Below are 25704 nucleotides of genomic sequence, written 5' to 3' on the forward strand. Positions count from 1 at the left end.
GTTACCGACATCTGGTGAAAATTTCATGTCATTAGCACCTCTAGTAATATATTTACTGAGAAAAATGTTGACGTGTTCAATACTTATTTTACCCGTTGTATATGTATCTGACCTTCTGCAGCCTTATGTGACCTCTAGGTTCCTTTACCTGTCCTGAGTTGCAGGCCAGTCCACAGAGGTGATCGGATCAGACTGTAGCTCCTAAATTGTGGAACCAGCTGACACTTTATGTCAGACAGGCCTTAACTCTTAGACTTTTTAGGTTTCTTCTTCATTTGCAATCTTTAGATAACACGAGAGTCGATATTAATTCTTTTAATTTTGTTTGGTCATGTTTTTGTTTTATTTTTTAAATATTTTGTTGTAAAACTAAACATTGAGATCTGAGTTGTTCTGAGCCACTCTGGTCCCGGCTGCTCATGGACTAGCCATTAGCTCGTCAGCCCAGTCAGAATTAATCTCATTTCTTAAATTTTTTTTGTTATATTGATGAGCTAATGGGCGAATGAACTGTTTTTGTGTGCAGCTCCTTGGCCTATGGCAGCTGTTAGTGTTTATAGACATACCATAAGTTTGATTTAATTTGTTGAAGCACCTTTTGATTTATTTACAACATTCAGTCCTCTAGGAGTTAATCTTCAGATGACAGCTTGACTTGGTAACATTTGTCGACTGTGCAGTTTTCTCTTGTACACATGTGTCTTCATCTCATTCCACAAACTTTCTGCTCCATAGATTCACACTATGTGTAAGAAGTTCTCCAAATCTTCAATATATTCTGGTGAAACCAAATTTACCTGAAGATAGGGTTAGATAAAAATAAAAGATATTTAGAGCTGCTTATCATTCCAGCCACCTTGATCAAAAGCCCAAATCCAACTCGCAGGGGTGTCAAACTCCTCTCCTCGAGGGCCGCTATCCTGCATGTTTTAGAGGTTTTCTTGCTCCAACACACCAGATTTTGATCGCTGGGTAATTAACAGGCTTCTGCCCAATTTGAAGAGTTAATTCAATCACTGAATCAGGTGTGTTGGAGCTGGAAAACCTCTAAAACATGCAGGATAGCGGCCCTCGAGGACTGGAGTTTGACACCCCTGCTCTAAAACATGCAGGATAGCGGCCCTCGAGGACTGGAGTTTGACACCCCTGAACTAAAGGAAAGCAGCCCACACTATAATGCTGCCACCACCTTGTCTCACTGTGGGCATGTGCATTCTTCCTGAGCTGAACAGACCTTGTAGAATTGTGGATACAAAAGTTGAAAATCACCACGTTGCACATTTTACTACATATTTGACGGAGCCTGGATGTTGTTTTTTTAAGAACATAGTAGAATGTCACATGCAGAACACAATGAATGCTTTTCTGTCTTGTCTTTTTATCAGTTTCAGAGGAACGTTTCATTTGCAATGTCACTGTTCACCTACATTTTTACCATTCTTGATGACTCCCTTCACTGTGCTCCACTGATTATGCAAGGCGGTGGGAGGGGGGGGGGTCATCTAACCTTCTGATTCTTTGTAGCATTGGTCTTTTTGATACTTTCTGAGCTCTATGAACCTTGGCTTTCGCTGGAGGACATAAAATAAATGTCATGAAAATTCAAGGACAGCTGAACTTTACTTTTCAGGTTGATCAGAGTCACTTTGACGGCAGATGTGTTCACAGGAAGAGCAAAGCTAGTGACTAAATCAAAAGGTGCTTCAACATGTGATTACATTAAATGGAGAACACCTACACTGCAAAAACTGTCCATCTTACCAAGTTTTAAAACCTTATATCAGCCAAAAAGTCTTTTTGATCTTGTTTTGAGCCTGATTTACTAAACAATAACTGATTGTGTAAGAATAATAATCTTGTTTTCAGAATCTGTAAGATTATTTGTCTTGTTAGTCTGAAAATTTGACTCAAATTAAGTCAAAATTTCTGCTAATGGAGTAAGAAAGTTTTACTTGATAAGATTCTTGAAATAAGAAAAAAAATGAGTCAAATCAAGTATTTTAAGAAACTTACCAAGTAAAGTTTTCTTACTCCATTGGCAGAAATTTTTGACTTAATTTGAATCAAATTTTCAGACTAAAAAGACAAATAATCTGACACATTCTGAAAACAAGATTATTATTCTTACACAATCAGTTCTTGTTCAGTAAATCAGTCTCAAAACAAGATCAAAAAGACTTTTTGGCTGGAAATAAGATTTTAAAACTTGGTCAGGTGGACAGTTTTTTGCAGTGTATTATACTGGCTTATTGCATCTTTTTAGATATTTCACCCACGGCTGATTTTGTTTGTAAGCTTGTTGTAACACACAGTAAAAGTAGAAAATGTCTGGAATCAATGTATTGGTTTGACTTTATATATTATAGAAACCTGGCATTTTAATATTGGTGTGTAGATTTTTATTTTCCACAGTAAGTGTTGGTTTATTAAACCTTGTGAGAAAATTCAACATGCTGAGCTCAACTAAACTGCACAAATGGCTAAAATATGGTCTACCTTTATTTAAAGTTCAAAAAGGATGGAAAAAAGCAAATAATAATAATAATAATAATAATAATAATAATGTTCTTTCAACCTGATAACATACTGTGAGGCAAAATGTGAAAACAAGTTTTAAAAAATACAACTTACAACCACATTCACTCCTACAGTTTGTACAAAGAAACTGAATCCTGTGTACCTGAACAGAAAAATAAAAAACACTGCACATAAAGATAATTTTAGCAATAAATTAAAAGGTGCAACACAGAAAATCAACAGAAAACCTTAAAAATAGGCATTTTTAATATATGATGACATTTAATCAAAGACAGGTCCCAACAATAAATTACCCTCCAAGGCTGCTACAAACAGGACGATTCAACAAACAGCTGACAGCCAACACGGGAAATACAACATTTGTTTCCAGGTCAAGTCACATTTCCTTAAAAAAAATTAAATCAAATAAAAAAATAACTCGGTGGTATAGAAAATAATCATCCCCAGAAAAGCCTCTGCGGCAGATATTAGTGAACACGTGAGCAAAAAGCAGCTCATGCAGAAACATCTGTGAAATGAAGATTTCACCTTTTAGGACATGAAGAATAAAAAGTGATTCGTGTCCAGAAACGTGCAAATTGTAACCTTGAAAACCAACTTTTTGTAAATGTGAATCAGTGTCATAATTAAAAAAATTTAAATCAAGGACATTTGTAAACAGAAAATGTTAGGGTGACCTCGTGCATTTGTGGTGCTCAGATAGAACAGGCTTTAAAATATAGTTGTTGATAGCTAGTGAGTCTCAAAGAGCTTTCTGTCTATTTGGAGGCCCGGTCCCCTCTTTAGGGCGAGCAGTGCTGGGTAGAGACTGGAAACGAAGGCAGTGAGCCAACTGGTGGCCGAAATAACTCAAATAAGTGCAACGACCCCGCAAACCTTGAGACCCGCAGGTCTGTGTGAGTGCTTTGACATGAACACAAAGCCATTTGTGCATAAAATAAATAAAATAAATAAATAAAAGTCAAAGAAATGTGTACAACGAGAACATAAAGCTTAAAACTATGAATGTGAACATGAATGTCGACATCTTGGCCCCATCAGAAGCTCCGATTATATAACCTCACATGTTGGAGATTGAGGAAAGAAAAAGGAAAGAAGCCAAAATTTTCTGAAAAAAAAAAAACTGCATCTTTGTGATTAAAAGTGTCAATTGTGAACAAAAGCATTTATAATTTTAGACGTGAGGGATGTTTTCTTGGTTAAATTTGTCACATTGTAGCTTTCAGACCTTGTGTAATGTGTGTGTGTGTGTGTGTGTGTGTGTGTGTGTGGTCCCGGTGCTGCTGTGTTCCACGGCCTCCTTTGTGCTCACAGAGCGATGCTGTTGGTCCTGTAGTTGGCAAAGCAGAGCAGTGAGTTTGAAGTCTCGTCACAGTCGCTGGGCAGCTCCACGTCTGCGGCTGCCAGCGGATTCCTGCTAATGACCAGATCCAGGCAGTCTCCGGCCTCCGTAATGAGAGGCACAGTTAGACAACAGTCCAAGTCCCTCGTCCTCACTCGGTTCACCTGGGAGAAAAAAAATTTACAAATAAAAAAGAATTATAGCCACTTTTTTTCAACCATTGCTTATTGTCGTTTACATTCAAACACAGGATACATTAAAGCACGGAGACTGAAACAGCTATGTGTTACTTCAGATCCAAGCAGGGAGCTTTATTGCTTCAGAGCTCAGAGTTTAAATAGTTTTGATGCACACATTTATTTTTATGTCCTATTAATTGGATTTTTTTAATTATATAGTTTGTCTTTTAAAAAAAAACTAAAGGCATTTCCTTTTCATTTATCAGATATTAGAAGCTTTCTTGTTTTGGGAGGTTTTATTCTTTTGGTGTTCATTTTTAGTTTTTGAGCTGCCAGGAAATAAACTGTGAAAAAGGCCTCAAGGAAAATACAAAAAAATGCTTTAAATCAGGTCTTTAATCAACATCACACAGATGGTACTAAAAATAAAATGTTTTATCTGTAAATCTGTTGTAGTTAACATATACAATATTTTATCATTTCATTTTTTTTCATAGAAAAGCATGTATGAGCTCAAATTATTAATAAGGCCTATAAGAAATAAAAAAATCAAACCTAAAATCTAAGTTTGTATTGTTCATTAAAGAACAAGATAATAAAAAGATCATTTGATGATAAAACATGTATTAATACAGATTTTAACACAGATGAACATTTATTTCTGGTCAGAATCACAAAGACTTTATTAATGAAAAAACACAGCAGAAATCTGGAACAAACATCTTTTGGAATGACTCAGATTATAATCTGTTTTTAAGCATGCGAGAATATTTGTATTTATGCAACTCTGTTTAACCTCAGTTTGTCATAGATTTCTAGAAACCAACTAAACTTATAGAAAAGATTTTGTGCTGTTGACCTTTTGATTTTATGAAGTCTTGAGATTTGTTTCTTTAATTGATGATATCATGTCAAAATTGTTTCATTTCATTCATCTCATTTATTTAACCAGATTTTAAACCAAGCTGAGATTAAGATCTCATTTTCAAGGGGGACCTGGGCTTAAAATTCGTTTATCTGAAGAAAAGAATGACCAAAAAATGAAAATAATGAACTCAGATAAATGCCTATCCTATTAAATAAACTGAACATTTATTTTTAAATATGTATAGTTTTAAAAACTATTAAAATGTAGTGAATAATAAAAATGAAGAGTAATTGTTGTCTTGTATCAAACAGTATGCAACAATTTGAACACTTCTAATATGACAGAATCATATCACCTTTAATTGTTTTCACGTAGTATTTTGTCCCTCTTTCACTTTTGGTCTTTTAAAAAAGAGAAAAACTACCTGAAGGATCCGATCTAAAGGTTTTAACCCAGCCTGGTCAGCTGGGCCGTCACGTCTGATCATGTTCACATAAACTCCTTTCTCCAAGAGTCCGTCTGATACACTGAAGCCAAAGTCATGACTCTCAAGATCCTTCCTTATAGAGACCTTAAAAAACACACACAACGGGTTAAATTATAGTTGCATAAAGTCTAAAATGGCTCTTGGCAAAAATTTAAAGCTGCAGCAGATTTATCTTTAATCAGCTTGTAAGTACAACTATTTGTCATGCAGAGAGCTCAGCTACAAGTAAAAACCAGTTCAGCCATCCTCTCTGGAGACTTGTTCAGACACTGGACAAATTAAAAAAAAAGTCACATTTGTACACTTCAATGGAAACTTGTATTACCAGGTGTTTATTACGATTAGAAAACTTGAAACATGGCTTAACAGTAACGTTAATCTGGCCCTGAACCAGTGTCTTTACAACAAGCCTCCATCTCATATCTCGTGTTTTTCTTTTTGGATTCAGGCGTTTTCTGTAAGAAAGCAGGAGATTCATCCAGAAGCAAACAAGACATGGATTTAAGATGACTTCTCGTGATAATGAGTGAGCTGTGTCAAGTTAAAACACCTTCCTGTTAAACACAGTGCATTACACACACAAATCTAAGACATTTTTAATGAATCACCTTGAGAAGAGCTAATCCAGAAGGCGACAGCATGTCAGTGGGGTTCCCTTTGGTCCTGGACAATCCATCTCTGGCTCCAGTTGAAAAGTTCAAGCTTTTGTTTTTAGTTTCACTGTGACTTTGCTCTCGCTTTATGGGACTTATTTCAGAGTGAAACAATGAATCCTCACTGGCCTTTGTCTCCTCCAGGTACAGACTAAGAGTACTTCCTGTCATGGATGCCTGAAAAAAAAAACAGAAATTAGTTTAACTTTGTTTTAAAATGTACAACACAAATTTGAAAAAGGCACATGCAGTTGGTCGCAAAAGTATTCACCCCCTTGGTATTGTTCTGTTGTTTTACAACCTGGAATTTAAATGGATTTTCAGTTGGATAAGTTGAAAGGCTTACGCAAAGTACTTCAGGTTAATACAGATAAAAAAGGAACAACCAAATCTTGAATAATTGTAATTTTATTCTAGAACTGAAAATAAATAAATAAATAAATAAATAAATAAATAAATAAATAAATAGTTAACTTTTCTTAAATGATTTAGGACATTTTGGGGTTAAAATACATCGAAATGCTTTTACTGTGATTTACTTTACTGTTTTCTTTGTACTTTACTCTGTTCTATGTCAGTTCAACAATTAAGGCTTACTTTTTTCACCATTTTTTCCAAAAGTAATGCTGCGTTCACACCGAACGCGATTTCAGCTTCAAAATCGCAGCCATCGCTGAAGTTGGTCGCTTGTGGACTTTGAGGTCAGACGCAGGACAGCTCTTGAAGCGCTGCACGGCAACAGCCTCCCTGCCCCTCCCTCCTCTGTTGGGCTCTGTTTAATGTCGGACGAGGAAGTGGCTTTGCTTTATTTACAGAGAGCAAGAGCATGTCACGTTCATCAGATAATTAATTCATAATTAATTCACCAGATAATTCAGAGAAGAGGCTCACAGCTCACTTTCAGGACTATTTTTCCAGTCTGATGAGTCGCTGCCACGCATTGCTGCGGATCAGGACACCGACTGCAGGCACTCGATTTCAGCTTAAGAGCTCCTCTCCATCTGTTTCAGGTTAGTGGACATCATTCAGTAAACTGTCCTGTCGGGAAATATGTCGCTACGTCACACAATGGAGTCTCTCTGATTGGTTGATGCTGCGCGTCGAGCTGCAAAAGTTCAGATTTTCTAACTTCAGCGATTTGCGCCTCAGCACGTCGAACGCTCAGATCGTTCAAATCGTTCAAATCGCGCTGCTCTAATCGCGCTTAAGGCGCCGCAGCCCTTCCCGATGTTGCTTGAAGCGCGTCCACCATAGACTTTGCATGTAAACCTGAGGCTCCTGATGTTGAAATCACGTTTGGTGTGAACGCACCATAAGAAACATTTTACACTTTTAGGATAGTATTATACGAGATATCTAAATTTCTCAATTTTCCAAGAGTATGCATTTATCTGGTGAACTACAACAATAGAGTTGCAGTTGTGTACTTCACCAGTTGATTTCTATTGCGTTTGAGCAAACAATGTCATTTTATTGGGGGGTTTATATTTACTGGATCAAATTATTGTGGTGGTCATAACCCCTCTAACCCCCCCTTGCAAATTACACCAATGAGCCAGATCATTTGTTAAATCTGTGTCAGATGATTTACACTCTGAAGTTGTAAGGATTATCACCAAGAAAACAGACCAAAATAAAATCTCTCTCCACACAGGTCAGAGTCAATGTTGTGGAGAAGTGGAAAAGAGTTGTGTTATAAAAAAAATAAAATTTCTAAACCCTGAACATCCCATTGAGCTCCATTAAATCCATCATTAGGAAATGAAAAGATTATGTAACCACAGTAAACCTGCCAAGAAAGGACCATCCATGAAAACCCCCAAATCAGACAAGGAAGGGCATTAATCAGAGAAACAACCAGGAGGACAAAGATAACCCTGATGGAGCTGAGCTGGAAGCATCTGTTCATGGCAGCAATATAAGCTGCACAGAGCTGGGCTTTCAGGACGAGACCATGAAAAGTCCTGTCAGAAACCCCTCCAACATTTTACACAAACTGGACATGTCTGAGGCAAAGCTACCACCTCTCATTATGCTAAGAACACCATCCCCAAAGTAAAGCAGGGTGGTGGCAGCATCATGCTGTGGGGATGTCTATCCATCAGCCGGGACATGAATACAAGAAAGAATGATTGAAGCAAAGTACAGAGTCTTCAAGGAAATTTGAGACAGAGGTGGAGGTTTTGGACGATGACCCTAAACACACTGACAGCAACGCTCCAGTGTTTTCTTTCACCCACAGGACAGAAAACACAATAAATTGTCCTAAAATAGTCTAGTTAAAGCAATCAGTCCAGTCAAGAATATTTCATAGAATCAAAGATCATACTAAAGCAGCATACATTCAACCTAGACAGTAAAGCATCTTTTTTTATATATAAAAAAATGACAAATATTCCAGGAGCAAAAGTACCAAAGTTATTAGAGACATACCTGAAGAGACCTATTAACCTTTATTTAATCAGGCAAAGCCTATTAGGGTGACAGATCTCTTTTGTAAAAGGAGGCCAGGGCCTGAAGGCAACCTGACGTGCACGTTTTGGAGAAAACCCACATAAGCACAAAGAGAACATGCAAACTCCACACAAAAAGACATTAGATCCAAACTGGGGATCAAACCCAGGATCTTCTTGCTGTGCTAACCACTGAGTGATCATGATGCCAACCTGTTACCGGCTGTTGTAACTGTTGCTGAAGGTGGCTCTACACAGTGAGTTTTCCAGGGTTGAAATGATTGTTATACATTATTTACAATCACAATAAAACTGTATTTTGCATCCTCAATATTGTAGTTATTCAGCAAACAAAAGAGTAAAACCCCTCAAAGCTCCTTTTATGTTCCAGGTTGTAAGGCAACAAAACAGAAAACAGAATGTTATTGGGGTGAACACATTTTAACCCACTGCATAATCTCTGTGGCAAACTTAGATTAGAGGCCAAGGCCGTGTGTAAAACTCTTGGTCAGTTTATTAGCAGGTGCCTGGTTCGTCTCGTCAGATTAACTAACAGATTAGGCTGACGAGTTTAAAATGCTTGTTCGGGTATGTTCGTTTAGTTTGAGGATAGATGAGGGTGAAGCAGATGGAGGGGGAAAGCTCCTCCTGCCACCTACCTCCAACTCCCTGAGAATCTCCGACTGGCCGCAGGTCTCGAGGTCCTGCAGGGCCTGGGACCAGAAGCTGTCGTCCTTGTTCAAGGTCCCATGGCAATGAGGGGGGCTGACGAATCTGCGACAACGCAGGAACCAGAACATAAGAGCAACCCTGCAAGGCTGGAGGTGGGTGCTGCCTACAAAAGCAGCATGGGATGTGGAGGTTTTTTGTTTGTTTGTTTGGATGGGGGGTGGTTGCTTCAAAACTGAAGAGTCCCTTTGAAAGAGGAGTTCCTCAGGAAGAGTCATGGTACATTTGTAACAGTCGATGAAGGAGTCCGCAAGGTTAGATGCAGCCTTCAAATTTAAGCAATGTCACCCATTTAAAAATAAAAATAAAAAATAATTAAAGCAGGAAATTCAAAGTGTACAACACAAAAGTTCAGGAAAGTCAAGCATGAGGGAAGACAAGAGGTGGATGTGTCCTTTAAGTCACTGAGGTGGGTTTTTTTATAGGAAAAGTTTGTTTGTTTGGATAGGGGGTGACAGGAACAAGATGCATCTGTTTGAAACACCAAAGAGCTTGCGAGACGTTAGTAAAGCAGATGAGAGAAAGAATACCTGAGAAAGAAGAACAAACAAACAAAAAAAGACAAATTTGGAAACGCACAGAACATAAAACACACACCACATGATAGCTTTTATAAAAACAAGGAAAACAGTAAAAATAAAACAAGATTCAACACAAGACAAGCTTTGGTCAGAACCACTGAAAACAATGCATAGTGGACACAATTATCGACACACCTGGGTATTTACGTAAAAGCAACAGTGGAGAAACTGCAGTTAGGGGGAAAAAAAGAATGGTATGCTAAAGGAATTTACAGGTCAAAAACTCTGAATGTCAAATGCCGACAGAGTTATTAACGTGACAAGAATACGTTCCAGCCTCCCGATATACTCTGAAACTGTGTTCCACATGGGAAAAGAAATCCATCTGCAGTTTTTTTGCACTTTAAGTACCTTTTGCAATGTGGGAGGAAAATTAAGTAGATGAGTATACAGTCAAAGCAGCTGGAAATGGCCAAACAGCGTGTTTAATTCTCTTCTCCGCAAGTACTAAACATTGTAGACTTCCCAGATTACCTCAGATTTGTCCCTTTTAATCTACCATTCTACTAAATAGATTTAAACCATTTTTATTTAAAAACATTTATTTTTAAAAAGTCTTTGTAATTTCACCTCATTGTTCAGCACATTTAGTACTTTTTATGAGATACCCAGAGCTCTACAGCTGCTCTTTCTTCTGTTTGACCAGACATCAGTTCAAACCAGTGCCGATAAATGTATCCATTATACATTTTTGATCTTTATATTCCTCAATACTTCAACATCTCTGACAAATATCTTGAGAAGTTCAAGATTTTAAGTTTCTATTTTCAGCGCGTGATGAATCCGACCAGGACTTTGTGACTCGATTGAAAAAAGGTACACCAACATAAATACTGACGGAGCGGGAAGTTCAAAACTCACAGGGAGGTACTGCAACAAACAACTGGAGTTTTAAAACAGATGAAACATTCGAACAGTGCAGCAAAACATAAACGGTGATGAAACAAAAACTAAAAGAGAAACTCTGCCTCTCTGAACTGTAGTTAAAACACACAAAAACACAGCGTTTCACCAAATGTAACTAAATGTGTTTCCTAACTGCACCATAATCATCTTCACTTAAGTATTTATTTTATAGGATTAGGTGTAATCAACTACAGAGAGCTATAAAATTACATCATTAAAGCTTCTAATAGATTGATAATATAAAAGAATTGACTTTAGCATGTGGGTAATTACATCAGGCAGTAAACCCTGATCACTTTTCCACATATTACACTTTTGCAAAGTCATGTTTTTTAACAAACCATATGGAGAAAATGATGAATATATAGAGACATTTGGAAACTAACTCCAGGCCTCCGCACTTACCCAGGTATTTTGTCCCACTCATCCTCAGTAATCCTCCCATCATACAGCGCTGTTTGATGGGACAGACCTGTGGAGCCAGAGGTGGTGTGGCTCTTGTGCTTCGGACGCCTCCACTCAGGTGGATTTAGCAGCAAATCAGAAGTTTTGTGCAGATAGGTTCCTAAAAACAACAACAAAAAAAGAATAAATCCAATTAATTAGACATGAGGTCTCTAGCTTCTGGTTCCCTGGTCCCTCTAAGAAGGCTTTTTGTGGATTTGACCAAAAATAAATATAATTATCCACGTTATTTAGAAAAGCAGAAAGATTTGTCAGGTTTTCGGTCCAAATTTAGAAGACATAATTATACATTTAATAAAAGGGAGTAAAATGTATCAGTTTGTTTTAACCTGTTAAGACACACAGCATTGTTCTGAGATCTAAAATGTTACATTTTTGACTCACTTGAGGAAGTTTGTATGAGGTGGGAGAAAAAAAAAATTCTGCACACATTTCACACCAGTCACCAAATAAATTGTACAAAAATTGAAAATAAAAATAATGAAAGTCTTACATTTGACTTTTAAAAAGAAACCTTAAATAAAATGAAAATCTGCCTTTATTAGTAAAAAATAAAATAAAATAAATAAGTACATCTCAGTTTTATCAATTTAATATTCAAAAAAAAAAAACTGGTCCTACACTAACAATTTATTTGGATGGAAATATGTTACTCAGTTCTCCAAAGTAGAATAGTGAAAAATATTAATTTACTAAAAATATAGATAGGACTCATAGTCCGTCTGTTTTCTTCTGCTTATCCGGGATCGGGTCATGGGGGCAGCAGCCTAAGCAGAGAGACCCAGACTTCCCTCTCCCAGCCACTTAGACCAGCTCATCCGGTGGAATCCCAAGGCGTTCCCAGGCCAGCTGAGAAAAATAGTCCCTCCAGCGTGTCCTGGGTCTTCCTCTGGGTCTCCTCCCAGTGGGACGTGCCCAGAACACCTCACCAGGGAGGCGTCCAGAAGGCAGCCTAACCAGATGCCTGAGCCACCTCAACTGGCTCCTCTCAACGTGGAGGAGCAGCGGCTCTACTCTGAGTCCCTCCTGGATGACTGAGCTTCTCACCCTATCTCTAAGGGAGAGCCCAGACACCCTGTGGGGGAAACTCATTTCAGCCGTTTGTATCCGCAATCTTGTTCTTTCGGTCACTACCCAAAGCTTGTGACCATAGATGAGGGTAGGAAAGTAGATCGACCGGTAAATCAAGAGCCTCGCCTTCTGGCTCAGCTCTTGCTTCACCATGACAGACTGGTACAGCGCCTGCATCACTGCAGATGTAGCACCAATCCGCCTGTCGATCTTCCGCTCCATTCTTCCCTCATTTGTGAACAAGACCCCAAGATACTTAAACTCCTCCACTTGGGGCAGGTCCTCATCCCCGACCTGGAGAAGGAACCCTACCGTTTTCCAGCTCAAGACCATGGTCTCGGATTTGGAGGCACTGATCCTCATCCCGACCGCTTCACACTCAGCTGCAAACTGCTCCAGTGAGAGCTGAAGATCACGATCTGATGAAGCCATCATCCGCAAAAAGTAGAGATGCGAGTCACAGTAAAGGTCACCAAAACAGATCCCCTCAACACCTTGGCTGCACCTAGAAATTCTGTCCATAAAAGTTATGAACAGAATCTGTGACAAAGGGCAACCTTAGCAGAGTCTAACTCTCACTGGAAACGAGTCCGACTTACTATCGGCAATGCGGACCAAGTTCTGGCACCGGTCGTACAGGGACCTAACAGCCCGTATCAATGGGCCTGGTACCCCATACTCCCAGAGTACCACCCAAAGGAGTCCCCGAGGGACACGGTCAAACGCCTTCTCCAAGTCCACAAAACACATGTAGACWGGTTGGGCGAACTCCCATTCACCCTCCAGGACCCTGCTGAGGGTGTAGAGCTGGTCCGCTGTTCCACAACCAGGGTGAAAACCACACTGCTCTTCCTGAATCCGAGAGTCGACTATGCAACCTACACTCCTCTCCAGGACCCCTGAATAGACCTTACCAGGGAGGCTTAATAGTGTGATCCTCCTATAGTTGGATCACGCTCTACAATCCCCCTATTTAAATAGGGGGACCACCACCCCGGTCTGCCAATCCAGGGAAACTGCCCCCGATGTCCACACGATATTGTAGAGTCGCATCAACCAACGCAACCTCACAACATCCAGAGCTTTAAGGAACTCTGACAGGAGACTCTGTCAGATGTTCCCAGCAGACCCTCATTATAAGTTTGGGTCTGCCAAGTCAGACTTGTGACTCATAGTTCACGGTTTAAATTTTATCAACAGGAAAATTGTCTTTTCTTTCATCCCAACATGTTAAAACATGAATAAATGGCATCATAGTGTTAACCAAAACAATAGTTTTTAAAATGTAGGTTTTATTTCAAACTTGAGTTATTTTTATTTCAGGGTTAAAAGTACGTTTTGTGACTCTGGACTGTTTTATTAGTGAAAGAATGGACAGAAAAAAAGTTTTTTTTAAAAAGTTTCTGATTAAATAAAAGATAAGCATAAACCTTAGAGAGTGAAGAGTTGGGCGTCACCTTGGCTAATGTAGCCTGCATCAAACCCTGAGCTATCCCAGGAGCTCATGGCCGAGTCTATGCTGGGCACAGTGGCTGAGTAGACCTCAGAGTGTTTATTGGTTTTCTGAGATTCTGTTAGTTCATCCTCAGGATCACTTAAAAACCCGGCTTCTCTGTCAGGAGGCCGCCGGAACTCCGAATCTGAACAAACACAGCAGAGAGCTAACGTTAAATCAAGAAGGGAAAAAAAGGTAATGTTCCATTATTAGTATTGCTTATTCCTGCCTGAACTTATTATTCATACTATCATTTTATTTAAGTTTCCCCACCTATTTTTGTTTCGTGTTTTATTCAGAAATAAATTCCTACCAAACTGAAACCAAAATGATTTAAAAAAAGGTGAATATATACTGTCAGCTTGTTTCTTGATCTTGAGGGTGACGGATTCCCCGGCCATCTGTAGCAGGTGTATAGCCTCGCTCAGCGGCTTTCCTTTAAGGCTGACCCCGTTAATGGCCAAGACTCGATCTCCTATATGGATGGCCCCGGTCCTGCAGGGAACACAAAGATACCAGACTCTACCAGACTGTACCAGCAGGGAAAACCCGTCAGGCTGCCAGAGTCCGGGCTGAGACAGAAACAAAGAGGCTGCTTGTTACAGGAAGAGATGAGACAGCCATTGTTTACTGTCTCGTTTATTCTTTAAAAATAAAATTGAAAAAATGCTCAGAAAGCCACTATTTGCATTCACATTGAGGCGTCACGTCGTCGTCCAGTTATCCCCTGCTGTCCTTCACTCACCTCTCAGCCAGACCTTTCTTGGTAAGGCCAGAAATGACGATGGGGTCAAAAGGCTCTTCTGTGCCAGAAATTGTGATGCCCAGAGGTCCGTTGTACCTCTTCAGCTCAACTGTGTAGATAATGCAGCCTGACATCTCCAACTCATCTACAGCAGAAACAAATACAAGATGCATTCAATGAAGAATGCAAACCTATTTAGTTACTGCTAGGAATTAGAACTTTAAATGATTTAGCTCCATCATACAAAAGAAAAAAAACTTATGCAACATCCTTCAGCTTGAAATCTAAAAGGGGAAACAACCAAATGCGAGTAAATAAAGATTTAAACAAGAAAATTGGTGTTTAGAGCAGTGGTTCCCAACCTGAGGGGCACCAGAGAGCACAAGGGGGGCATAACCATGTCTGCTCAGAGGTTGTCCAAACAAGTCCATTTGAATAATTAAAACTCTGTTTAATTCTTTGTTCCTATTCCAAATAAAAGTTTGTAATTATTCATTCATTATTTTGATAAAGAGATAAAGGCTGAACGCATCTTTGGCAAGGTGTCAAAACATCTGTAATAACTGATTTAGGTAGAACCTCTTAAATTGATTTCGTTTGTGGATTTGAACTATTGTTCTCCCCTGCTGCCATGAAAAGGGATCAAGATGGCCGCCACAGCTAAGTGACCATATCAAACACAGGAAGTGCTGCAACTCAGCCGATTTGACAGGTAATGAGCTCAAATTTGGCGTGGTAGTAGCTGACACTCATCTCCAACACAAAAACTGAGCATCAGCAGAACACACTTTCCAACTTTGACATCCAAGTCATTTCTTCAAGCTAGTTTAAATTTTATTTGCTTTTGTATAATTATACTTTAATTTCAGTCAACTGGCTGTAAGTGCTTTTAAATGTATTTCATAAGATTTAATTTGACACTGTGTGAATACAATTGCTTTTAAAATTAGGAGACAATGCTTTTTTGCTTTAAGGACTCATTTCTTTTGATGCTTTTGAACTAATGTACGAGCTTCACTTCATTCTTTAAATTTAATGTGAATATAGTTGTAGAGGGACTCGTGTACCAATGTTGTCCTCGTCCTTCTGGATGCGCAGCTTGACCATGTCCTCGGCCTGATGCAGGACGTGCATGGCGTCCTCCATGGTGCAGTTTTCCAGACGCACCGAGTCGATGGCCAGCAAACGGTCTCCGGGCTCCAGAGTGCCTGTTCTAGCGAACACAAGAGGCAGGAGCATCACAACTGTTAACCAAGACCTGCATCAGAATCCTATTAGTCCTGCATCTCCCTGGGATCCGTGGGAGGTGACCCTAACCTCACCCTCGACCTCATCAACACTAAGCCCTTCTGAAATGTATCTGCCCCACTGATCTAATTTTAATAACTCAATCCTATTAGGACTGTTATTCCACAGCAGACACACAAATCTGTCTCCTGATGCTGGGAGAAACATTCAGCAGTGACGTGATGATACACACCTGTGTGCAATGCTTCCTTTTCTGATGTCAGAGATGATCAGGGGCTTGCCAGGTTTCTTACTTGCTGGTAAAACAGAAGAAAATTGTGGGTAAAACAGAACATAAGGACCAAACCACATAACCGCTAATCATTTCAAAATGGTTTTGTTTGCATTTCCTTTTGTTGGCGTCTTGTTTGTGTATCCTTCTAGTCAGAAGAAAGGTTAATGAAGAGTGCTGGTACAGACTAGTATTATTCGGAGGTAATGAGCTATGCACTTTTTGACAAGCCTACGTTTTATGGATCACAGAACTGAAATTCACAGAATCCCCGAGCAACACTGACCCCTGCTGATCGTCCTGAACTCACCACTGATGGTGATGCCCAGCTCCACTCCTCTCCGCTTGGGGAGCTTAACATGGAAGGTGCCACTGCTCGGAACCACAGACTCTGATTCCAGTTTGAAATAAAAATTAAAAAAATCAGTAAATGGGAAAAGACTGAAATGATCTAAACCATAAATAAACTCATTTGTGATACCTGCTACATCAAACTCAACCTCCACGGTTACTTTGTTAGCCAGAGCAGAGTCTCTAAGCAGCTGGTGAGCTTCTTCCAAAGTGCCTTCTTCAGTCGGGATGCCATTGATGGACAGCACCCTGTCTCCAACTTGCAGCAAACCACATCTTCACGATAAAAAAATAAACAAACAAACAAAACCACAGAAACGTTGAAAAAGTTAATGATATACACAATGTATTGGAATAACTGTGGAAGACAAAAACATAGCATCTCTCTCGTAAACTTGAGCCATAATGCTTTTGCTCGTGCCAGCATGTGTTTATTACTCTGTACTGTTAGCAAAATATCTAATTATTATTAAACTTTCTAATCTACAACTGATTCAAGATGGCCGCCACAGCAAAGTGAGATGAACAAACAGAAATGGCAATAACGGAGTCAATTTTACAAATACTGAGTAATAATTTGGTGCAGCTGAGACTGATCTCCAACTTGTACTCTGAGCACTAACTGATCATACAAGACCTGTGGATGAAGCATTGCCATTAATTATTGTAGACAACTGTTTGTTAGCAAAACATCTAATTACCCTCTGAACAAACTTTAATATTTCAGAAAATATTCATTGGATGTACTGTTTATCAGCAATAGGACTGCACCATACATTGCAAATTCATCATTGAGAAAACAGCCTGTGAAACAAGCATATCACAAAAAACTGAGTAAACTGCAATAAAATAGCCCCAGCTTACACCTGATTAACTTTTGGAGTCATCCAAAGACATAATGGCCACCACAGCAATCAACCTTAACATATATAAAAAATTTAAAAAAATTAAAAAGGCTACACCTCAGTGGATATTACTGATACTGAGCTAAATGTTTTTGTTATTGTAGCCAAGAGTCATTCACGGCACATACTCCAGTTGTAAACAGATCTTGCAAGTTCATGCGAGTTATCTCAAAATTGCACAACATTGTGCATTATTTCATTTTCTACACCTGCTTTGGGCGTTCATGATTTCAGTGTCCTGCTACTAATGACTGATACCATCCACAAAATCTACAACTTACTTCTTTTGTCCCGAATTTATAGTTTAAAAACTCTCAGTGAGAGTACTCCTTCATAACTGCTGCATGTGCGTTTAACAATTTCTGCTTTAATCTCAGTTGTTGATCACTTGTACCACGAACCTGTCCTGACCTCTCTTTGTGTCATTTCACATGGTCTGTGCAACTTGATGTTTCATTGTCAGCTGTTTATACGTTCATCTGGTGCTCTCCTGCTCCTGTATTTGCTGCCTCTTGGCCAAGTTGTCACTGTAAATGAGAATTTGTTCTCAATTGACTAACATGACTAAATATGGGCCAAATAAAAATAAAATGTTCAAGGTTTAACCAAAATGGCTACAAGTGTGTCATTTATGCTCATAATTATCTGAATCTAATGTACATTTTGAATCCTTTGCTTTTGGAAGTAAAGTTTAGAACCTTTAACTCCCCCTTGTGGCAGTAAGAGTAACTACACAAACTTTGCTCCCTGTGCTGGCAGAGAAACAACACATGGAGGTGGTGGACAAACTTTCTTTTCTGAACATCACTCAGTGTGCTTCACAGATATCACTGAATATTTCTTTTGAATTGGTAATCTCACAAGTTAAAACTTTTCATGGTCTTACTCTTTCTTAATGTGACTCGTGGCTTCAACTGTGTCTTCCCATTCCTTTTCAAATATGTTAATTTCATTATTATCGTTTTTTATCCTTGTTTTATTTTGTTTTCCATGTTTGAAATAAATTGTTAAAAAAAACTGTGTAAAATAGAAAAAAAAAAACATCCTGCAGTGTGACTGAGTTGGGACTTTTAAAATAGTTTTCTGACTGTAGGGCACTTTATTTTATGAAAGTGGACCTGATCATTTTTTACAGTAATCCAGATGTAAAAAGAATATTTATTTTAATGTAAAAAACCCAGTATTGATTTACAACACAGATGTTGATTGAACCTACTAAAAAAATGCAGCTGTCAGCTTCAAACAAACCTGTTCTTATCGAGTTTAAATGAACTTCAAACTCATTCACAATACATATGAAAGAGGAGAACACAAACATCAAATCAGCCCCCTAATTGTGCAGTAAAATGCTAAAGCACTGTCAACTGAGATTAATTCACTGAAGGCTGCAGCTCATCGACCTTGTGTGGAGGCTTAGGCACCAAACATCTCAGTTGCCTGCAATAGTTGAGTCACTCCTGTTCAACTGATGCTGGATTTATCATGTTACAGAACCTGAGGGACGCCCTCTGCTCAAACTCACTGTACAGATTCTACAAACCAAACTCATTTATACTGCGAATTACAGATACATCATGTAGACATCATGTCTTAATACACGACTTGCTGCCTTTAAGTATTGGAAAACTGAGAGCAATTCAAAAATTTGTGCTAAATATACCGCTGTTTGAGCCACAATGAGATCTTCTGAACTCGCAAAGAACCCACTCACACCATTTCCATGATAGTGTTCGTCGCTCACACGCCTGATCTGAAATAAACACCAAACTTATTCCCATCAGTGGGGCGGGGCCTACTGACCAACTGACCAACATTGTAATGACCCCTGTTGCAGCCTGCCAGCAGCATAGCTGTGGAAATCAGACATAACAGATGTCTTTTTATGCTTTAGTCATCTGTTGTCCCTTCAAATTNCGCCCACACACTACTCTTAAAGTAATGCACAATATGTTCATCTAAACATGAATAAAATCTGGCAAATGAGGAAGATCAGGGTCACTGTACATAATCAGGGGTGCTTCATATTTTTTCTTCTAAAAGTTTCGTGCCATTTCTACCACCTAATCTGCTCTTTCAGCTTTTTTTTCTTTAAACCATATTCAGCTAGAACTCGTCGCCTGCTACTTTGCATGGTACAAATTTAAACAAAAGGTCTTGTCTGATCTGTTAAGAGCTCAGTTTAGGTGATGAGGATGACTCTTAGCTGCTACCACATCAAATCTTAGGGCAACACCTCTAAATGTGACTCAGCTGCAGACATTTGGGTTTGCTAAGGTTGAACAGCTGTGGAAGCCATCTTGAATCGAGTTGACTCAAAAAGCTAATCAGGTGTAGACATTCATATAATAATTTCTTTGAGAGTTTCCTTGAAATACCAGTGGCTCATGAGATATTTTGCTAACAGACAAACATGCACACAATTACATATCAGTTTTGTTGCATTTTGACAGAATGATATGTTATGAAATAAATTAGAGCTTAGAGGACCTAAAGCTAAAATGTAATGACTTTATTATAATAATAACAACAACTACTCAGTATTTATTAAGTTAACTCAACCCCAGGGTCCATGCAGACTCACAGCAGTGATGGAGGCACCACTCTGAATGTGTCAGTGGTACACAAGCAGAATAAATAATCTGCTGTCTTAGTTTAACATGTTCACTCAGCAGCTCAGTTGATTCCAACAACTGTGTCTCTGTAAATAATAACTCTGAATCTGAGCAGGTGTAAAGATCACTCCTCTACACGTTTCAGCTTGTTGAACAGGTGGCCGGACTCTTATTTCATTCTGCACAAGCACGAGACACCACAACGTTAAAAACAACCAGAGGTCCCCTCCAGTCATCTGCTCATGAGTTTACAGGATTCCTTTTGAAAAGATGATTACACCGAATTAATTCAGTGTCATTTATGAATGTGAATCCTTCATTCATTTCCTCTGACTTTCTATTTGTGTTGAAAACAAAATTGTCAAAATAAGAGCATATAAATTCCAATCACAATTTATACAGCTTTAACTGGTATTGTTTTGATAAATTGCTCATTAGCAGGTTTTATTCTTTAAATAAAAAAAGGTAAATATTTAGGGTCACAGGTCTCTGCAACTTTTACTTTGTAGGTAAAAAGCAGAAAAGTTGGAGAACCTTTGGTGTAGAAAAAACAATGCTTATCTTAATAAAGTTCAGCTGTCAGTTAAATAAAGAGTAAAATAGTATCTTTTAAATTTAAAAGTCAAAATGGTAAAAATAAACATTTCCCCTCTCCTTGATGCTGTCTTGAATGATTAGCACCATGGGTTCAAGGTGACTTCCTGTACAACACTCAGGTTGTGACTGGGTGTCTGAGTGTGTGTTACCTCTCAGCTGGGCTGTCTGGCTCAATAAAGCGGATGACCGGGGGAGCAGACAGCGTTTCTGTGGCAAAGACACCCCCCTGCAGCTGGATCCCAAAACCTGTGAGTGGATCGCCCCTCAGGACAACTTCACTAGTTTCCACGTGAAAAACCTGCCCCCCTGGGCCCACAGAACTGGACGACAGGGACACTGAGGCAGAGGGGAGGGAGGGATGACACATCACACAGAGATATCAGTGGAGAAGTGGCAGAAAACTGGAGCACGAGATGGTTCAGGAATATGGGAAAAGATTGAGTCATGTCGTGGTTGTGTTCACAGCAGCAGTCAGTCAGCTAATGCAGATAAAACCTTGTTCACTTTAAGTAAACCCTGCACTACAAAGTAACAACAAATACAGACCTCTGAGTTTACTCTGCATTGGTTTAACTAGACATATCTAGCAAATTAGAGGGGGACTAAACTGTGTGTAAAAGTCTGGATTTCTACAAGTGTTAAAGGTACTCATTGCAAACTATATAATATAACAACTGTTACCCTGAACTGTATCAAATGGTGCAGTTTGAAAGCATTTAATACAGTAGTTTTACAGACATATTTAAAAGCAATCGTGAAATGCAGTTATCTATGCAGGACCAAAACTGACAATTAAAAATAAAAGCAGGAATATATAAATGGCCCAATAATTAAATACACTTAAAATGAACCTTTTAAAAAGGAGAACTTTACCTCATATTTTATAATTTCATTGACCTTCGTATTTACTTTTCCAGCTTAGTTCCAGCAAATTATAATTTCAGCACATATTTAAAATTTAATATTTTTTTTCAAAATATGTAATTTTTTGTTTTTCCTTTTACTTGTAGATGCATTTGTCTCATTATTATTATGATTATCATTATTATTATTATTATCATTATTATTATCATTATCATTATTACTGCATTTTTTTCAATTTATTGTGCATGCCTGCTCTGCTGGTTGTTTCAGGCGAACGCTTCTTATTTGAGAGGAAGTCTATTTGCAGCTTCCCTTAAATCCAAGACAGTCCACCTTTCTGCTCTATATGTAACTACACTTCAGTTGCTAAACTGAGGCACAAGGATGCACAATTAATCTGCACATGGATCCTACTCCTTCCTGTCTTTTGAACAATAGTAGAGGAGCTGACCCAAGACGGGCAGCCAACCTTATTTGCATAATGAGGCAGAAATGCATAAAGTACAAAGATGAAACTGAAAAAAAAAAACATATTAATATATAGACTTGTAGGAAGAAAAAAATGATAAAAAAAATTCAGTAAAAAAATTGACACAAATGCATCTACAAGTAAAATATAGGCAGTAAAATTTTAATTGTTGCAAAATATATAATTTCTTGGAACTATCAATTAATCAACTTTATTTATAAAGCACATTTTATAAACCACAAGGGCAACCAAAGTGCTGTACAGTAAGACAAGTTAAGACAATAAAAGAAACATAAAACACAAATCAGGATCACGGCAGGTGAGCACAAGTTGCCAATATAAAACAAAATCATATTGTGTTAAAAGCCAGAGAATAAAAGTGTGTTTTTAAAAGAGATTTAAAAACAGGAAGGGATGAAACCTGTCTGACACTCAGGGGAAGACTGTTCCACAACTTGGGACTGACAACGGAAAATGCTCTGTCACCTCTAAGTTTCCGCCTAGTTTTAGGGATGATCAGCAGCAGCTGATCAGCTGATCCTAAGGATCGGGGTGGGCAGTAGGGTTGAAGCAACTCAGATAGATATGGAGAAGCAAGATTGTTCAAGCATTTGAAAACCATCAGCAGCTGCTTAAACTGAATTCTGTAGTGAACAGGGAGCCAGTGTAGGGATGCCAGGATGGGAGTGACATGCTCACACCTACGGGTCTGGGTTAAAAGGCGAGCAGCAGAGTTCTGCACAAGATGCAGGCGGGAGAGAGAGTTCTGACTAATGTCAACATACAGTGAATTACAATAATCGAGATGAACTGCGATAAAAGCATGGATTAATTTTTCCAAGTCAGATCTTGCCAAGATTGATTTCACCTTTGCTTTTTGACGTAGCTGATAAAAACTCTTCTGAACAACACTGCCGATCTGAACTAAGCTAGAAAAATACATATGAAGGTCAATTAAATTATAAAACATGGAGGTTATATTCTCATTTTTAAAATTAACTTGTGTATTTTAAATGAATTTATTTATTGGCCCATTCATGTCTGTTTTTATTTTTATTGTGTCAGTTTCGGTCTTAGAATACCGTCAAATGATTGAGCCATAGGACTGACCTACATTATTATGTAGATTAATAAATATGGCAGAAATAGTGTAGAGATGAGAAGACATTTAAGTGGAAAGGTAAGAATAAATCTGCTGCTAAAGATGAAACAAAATAAAAATTAAAAAGCAGAGGAAAAAAAACCCAAAAAGCTAAGAATAAGTATTGTCGTATTGTATTGTATTGTATTCATACACACATGGCTTTTGCAAAACTTCTAGACTGGTCATTACAGTTTTTTTTTCTCCAAATTGATCCTAAACATCTCTTCCATGATTGTTGACCTAGTTTTGGTCACTTCATTTCTTTATGTAAACAAATGCAGCCATTCTCAAAGTTTTGTTACAAGTTTTTTATTTAAAGAACACAATAACTATTGATAAAAGAAAAAAATAAGTGTAGATCTTTTTATATACGTTTTTGTTGACTGGTCCTCATGACTTTGCAATGAGCACCTTTAAATGAGCTTTCTTTATTGATCTGACTGAGCTTGACACATCAAGACAACATGATGAAGAGGAGGAGGAGGAGGAGGATGTGTCATACATGAACTCTTGTGGTCCTTCTTCCTGTTCCTCCTCTTGCCGGTGGAGCCACGAGGGCTGACGGGAGCGACAGGAGCTGCAGGGCAGGGCAGCGTGTTGCTGCCTTGGCTGCTGAAGCCCGATGTGGCTGTGGAGGAGGGAGAAAAGCCCCCACCCACCAGAGCTGAAAGGAGACATTATCCTCATCATGAAAAAAAAAAATAAAAGAAAGAAAAAAAGCTGCTACAGCAAAACTCATCAACCACCGAGAGGCGAAACATCACAGATCCAGATTTAACAATTGTGCTGATGGACAAAAAAAGGCTCCTGTTAAATAGTGTGGCCAGCAGCAGAGCTGTCACATGTGATAACTTACATTTGCAGAGGTCCTGCTGGTTGTGTGGGTGGCTTGGGCTGCTCCACGTCTTGCTGTGGCTGGCGTGTGGGGGGTTGCAGTAGTTGCTGCTTTGGTCCCAGGGATTGTGGTTGCTTTTCTGCACTTTAACTGCATCAGAAATTTATGAGAAAAAGAAAGAAAAGATAAATAAAGCAACAAGGTGCACCCCTCTCTGCAGCACACATAGAAAACACTGCTGTTTAACAAAAAACAAAAACAAACAAGAACTCTGTCCCACTATCATGTTGGTGTCTAAATTTGGACCGCCCCACACAGCGCCTGCAGATCATTCAGCGACGCGTAATTGATATTTAATGTCCTGGGCATGGCACACTAGATTAAATCCTGCAGTTTAATGTATTTGTGAAGTTTCAGGCAATCAATTAGGCGAACAGGGTTTCGGGAGGGAAACAGTGAAAAAGTTAAAATAAATTTATAAAAGAAAAGAAACTGTTACATTTACTGGCAAGCCTCCAAAACACTGAATGCACACTGAAGATCATTTTGATCATTTCATTCTTTCAAGCAAGCCCAGAGGTTTTAAAAACAGTGGGAGTAAGCCGAGTGCTGGATCCGATCAGGACGTCACACGGACTGCTTGGAGGCATGAGGCTTGTCCTTGATTGGGTGCAGCTGAGAACCTGATTGGTGCTAAAGCAGACTTTCTGCCTCTGCATCTGACTGCCACCCTTAATGTGTTTTACCCTGATTCTTCTCCAGACTTTGTCAGAATCTAGTTTGTTGTCTATGTTGAACGACACTCTTTATGTCCAAACCTGAGGATTAATTAAAGCCGCTTTCATGAAACTATCAGCAGAAAAAAAAGCTTGACCTACTGTATGACACCCGCCTCAATAATTAACTCTCAGATTCACGCAGCTGTGTTTGTCACTGAATTTTACATGTGACGATAATCCTCGCTGCCTCCTTCGGAAAGGGTCTAATCGCTGAGAACTTGCTCCCACGGATGGAGGATTTTCTTGGAGAGGTTGCTGACTAGTGCCTGGGATGTTTGCCAGAAAAGAGGCACCTGGTTAAATCCAACAAAATGTGCTCAGAATACAAGAAAGCAGCACCGTTGGACCTTTTCAGAAAATAAATAAATAAATAAATAAAAACAGTTTGTGTTCAACTCAAACCAACTTGAAAAGCTTTTTTTTGCCAGCTTATGCTAAGCTCACCTTGGGCACCGGGAGAAGTTGTGCTTTCAGTCTCAGCTGGCAGAGTAAAACATTACCTCCTAATCTGTTAGTGGCCATATCAGTCCTATTAAATCCTCTGAGCAGATTAAACAAATTGCATCTTCTAATCATGCCTCATCGCAGAGGAGAGAAGCTGTGAGAAGTGTCTTATCAAAATGGCAGTGTGTCTCATTTAAGTGCTGTTGCTGAATGAAACATTTTTTTTACAGAAGACATGCCTGTAATGTTAAAGATAAGCAATGTGCTGAAAATATCAGCCATCAACAGGAACAGACTCACTACTCATCAGTGGTAGAAGTTTATCTTGTAAGTTTTGTCTCTGTTGCATCCAGAAAGGCAGATTATAAACTTAAAACATAATGCAAAAAAAGTTCAAAGACTAAAAAAAAAATTAAATTAAAGACCTTGTAGCCCTTTAAGAAGTGCTTTTCACCCTCTGCCTTTTATGTCAACATTTTAAACTAAGATCATGTTATATTGAGAAAGGACAGGGAGGGAGCCTTTTTGGACAAATTTAAAACCTAATATTATGCACAATCTTATACACTATATTTGTGAATAACTCTCAGCTACACAACACCAAATTTTAGATCAATGGGCCTCATGCAAGAACCGTTCGTACGCACAGATTTGTTCTTAAATTGTGCGTACG

General features: G+C 38.8%; 1 protein-coding gene across 6 annotated transcripts in view; it reads right to left on the reverse strand.

The window, feature by feature from the left end:
- Positions 1 to 2342: 2342 nt before the first annotated feature.
- Positions 2343 to 25704, reverse strand: part of LOC106523229 (glutamate receptor-interacting protein 2) — a 47860-nt gene continuing 24498 nt past the window's right edge. For 5 of the 6 annotated variants that reach the window (XM_014016611.1, XM_014016603.1, XM_014016626.1 and 2 more), the window contains 15 exons: positions 23830 to 23958; positions 23476 to 23637; positions 20646 to 20832; positions 16513 to 16658; positions 16342 to 16422; positions 15993 to 16056; positions 15580 to 15725; positions 14513 to 14657; positions 14123 to 14262; positions 13730 to 13912; positions 11142 to 11301; positions 9180 to 9294; positions 6023 to 6244; positions 5352 to 5498; positions 2343 to 4044 (listed from right to left, as the gene is read on the reverse strand). In XM_014016611.1, coding sequence (XP_013872065.1) covers positions 3847 to 4044; positions 5352 to 5498; positions 6023 to 6244; positions 9180 to 9294; positions 11142 to 11301; positions 13730 to 13912; positions 14123 to 14262; positions 14513 to 14657; positions 15580 to 15725; positions 15993 to 16056; positions 16342 to 16422; positions 16513 to 16658; positions 20646 to 20832; positions 23476 to 23637; positions 23830 to 23958 — 2225 coding nt within the window. In that variant the 3' untranslated portion in view covers positions 2343 to 3846. Of the gene's footprint in view, positions 4045 to 5351; positions 5499 to 6022; positions 6245 to 9179; positions 9780 to 11141; positions 11302 to 13729; positions 13913 to 14122; positions 14263 to 14512; positions 14658 to 15579; positions 15726 to 15992; positions 16057 to 16341; positions 16423 to 16512; positions 16659 to 20645; positions 20833 to 23475; positions 23638 to 23829; positions 23959 to 25704 lie in introns of those variants that run through there. The other variant, XM_014016642.1, reaches the window with a different exon arrangement.

Source organism: Austrofundulus limnaeus, unplaced genomic scaffold (assembly GCF_001266775.1).
Source record: "Austrofundulus limnaeus strain Quisiro unplaced genomic scaffold, Austrofundulus_limnaeus-1.0 Scaffold3, whole genome shotgun sequence".
Classification (NCBI taxonomy): domain Eukaryota; kingdom Metazoa; phylum Chordata; class Actinopteri; order Cyprinodontiformes; family Rivulidae; genus Austrofundulus; species Austrofundulus limnaeus.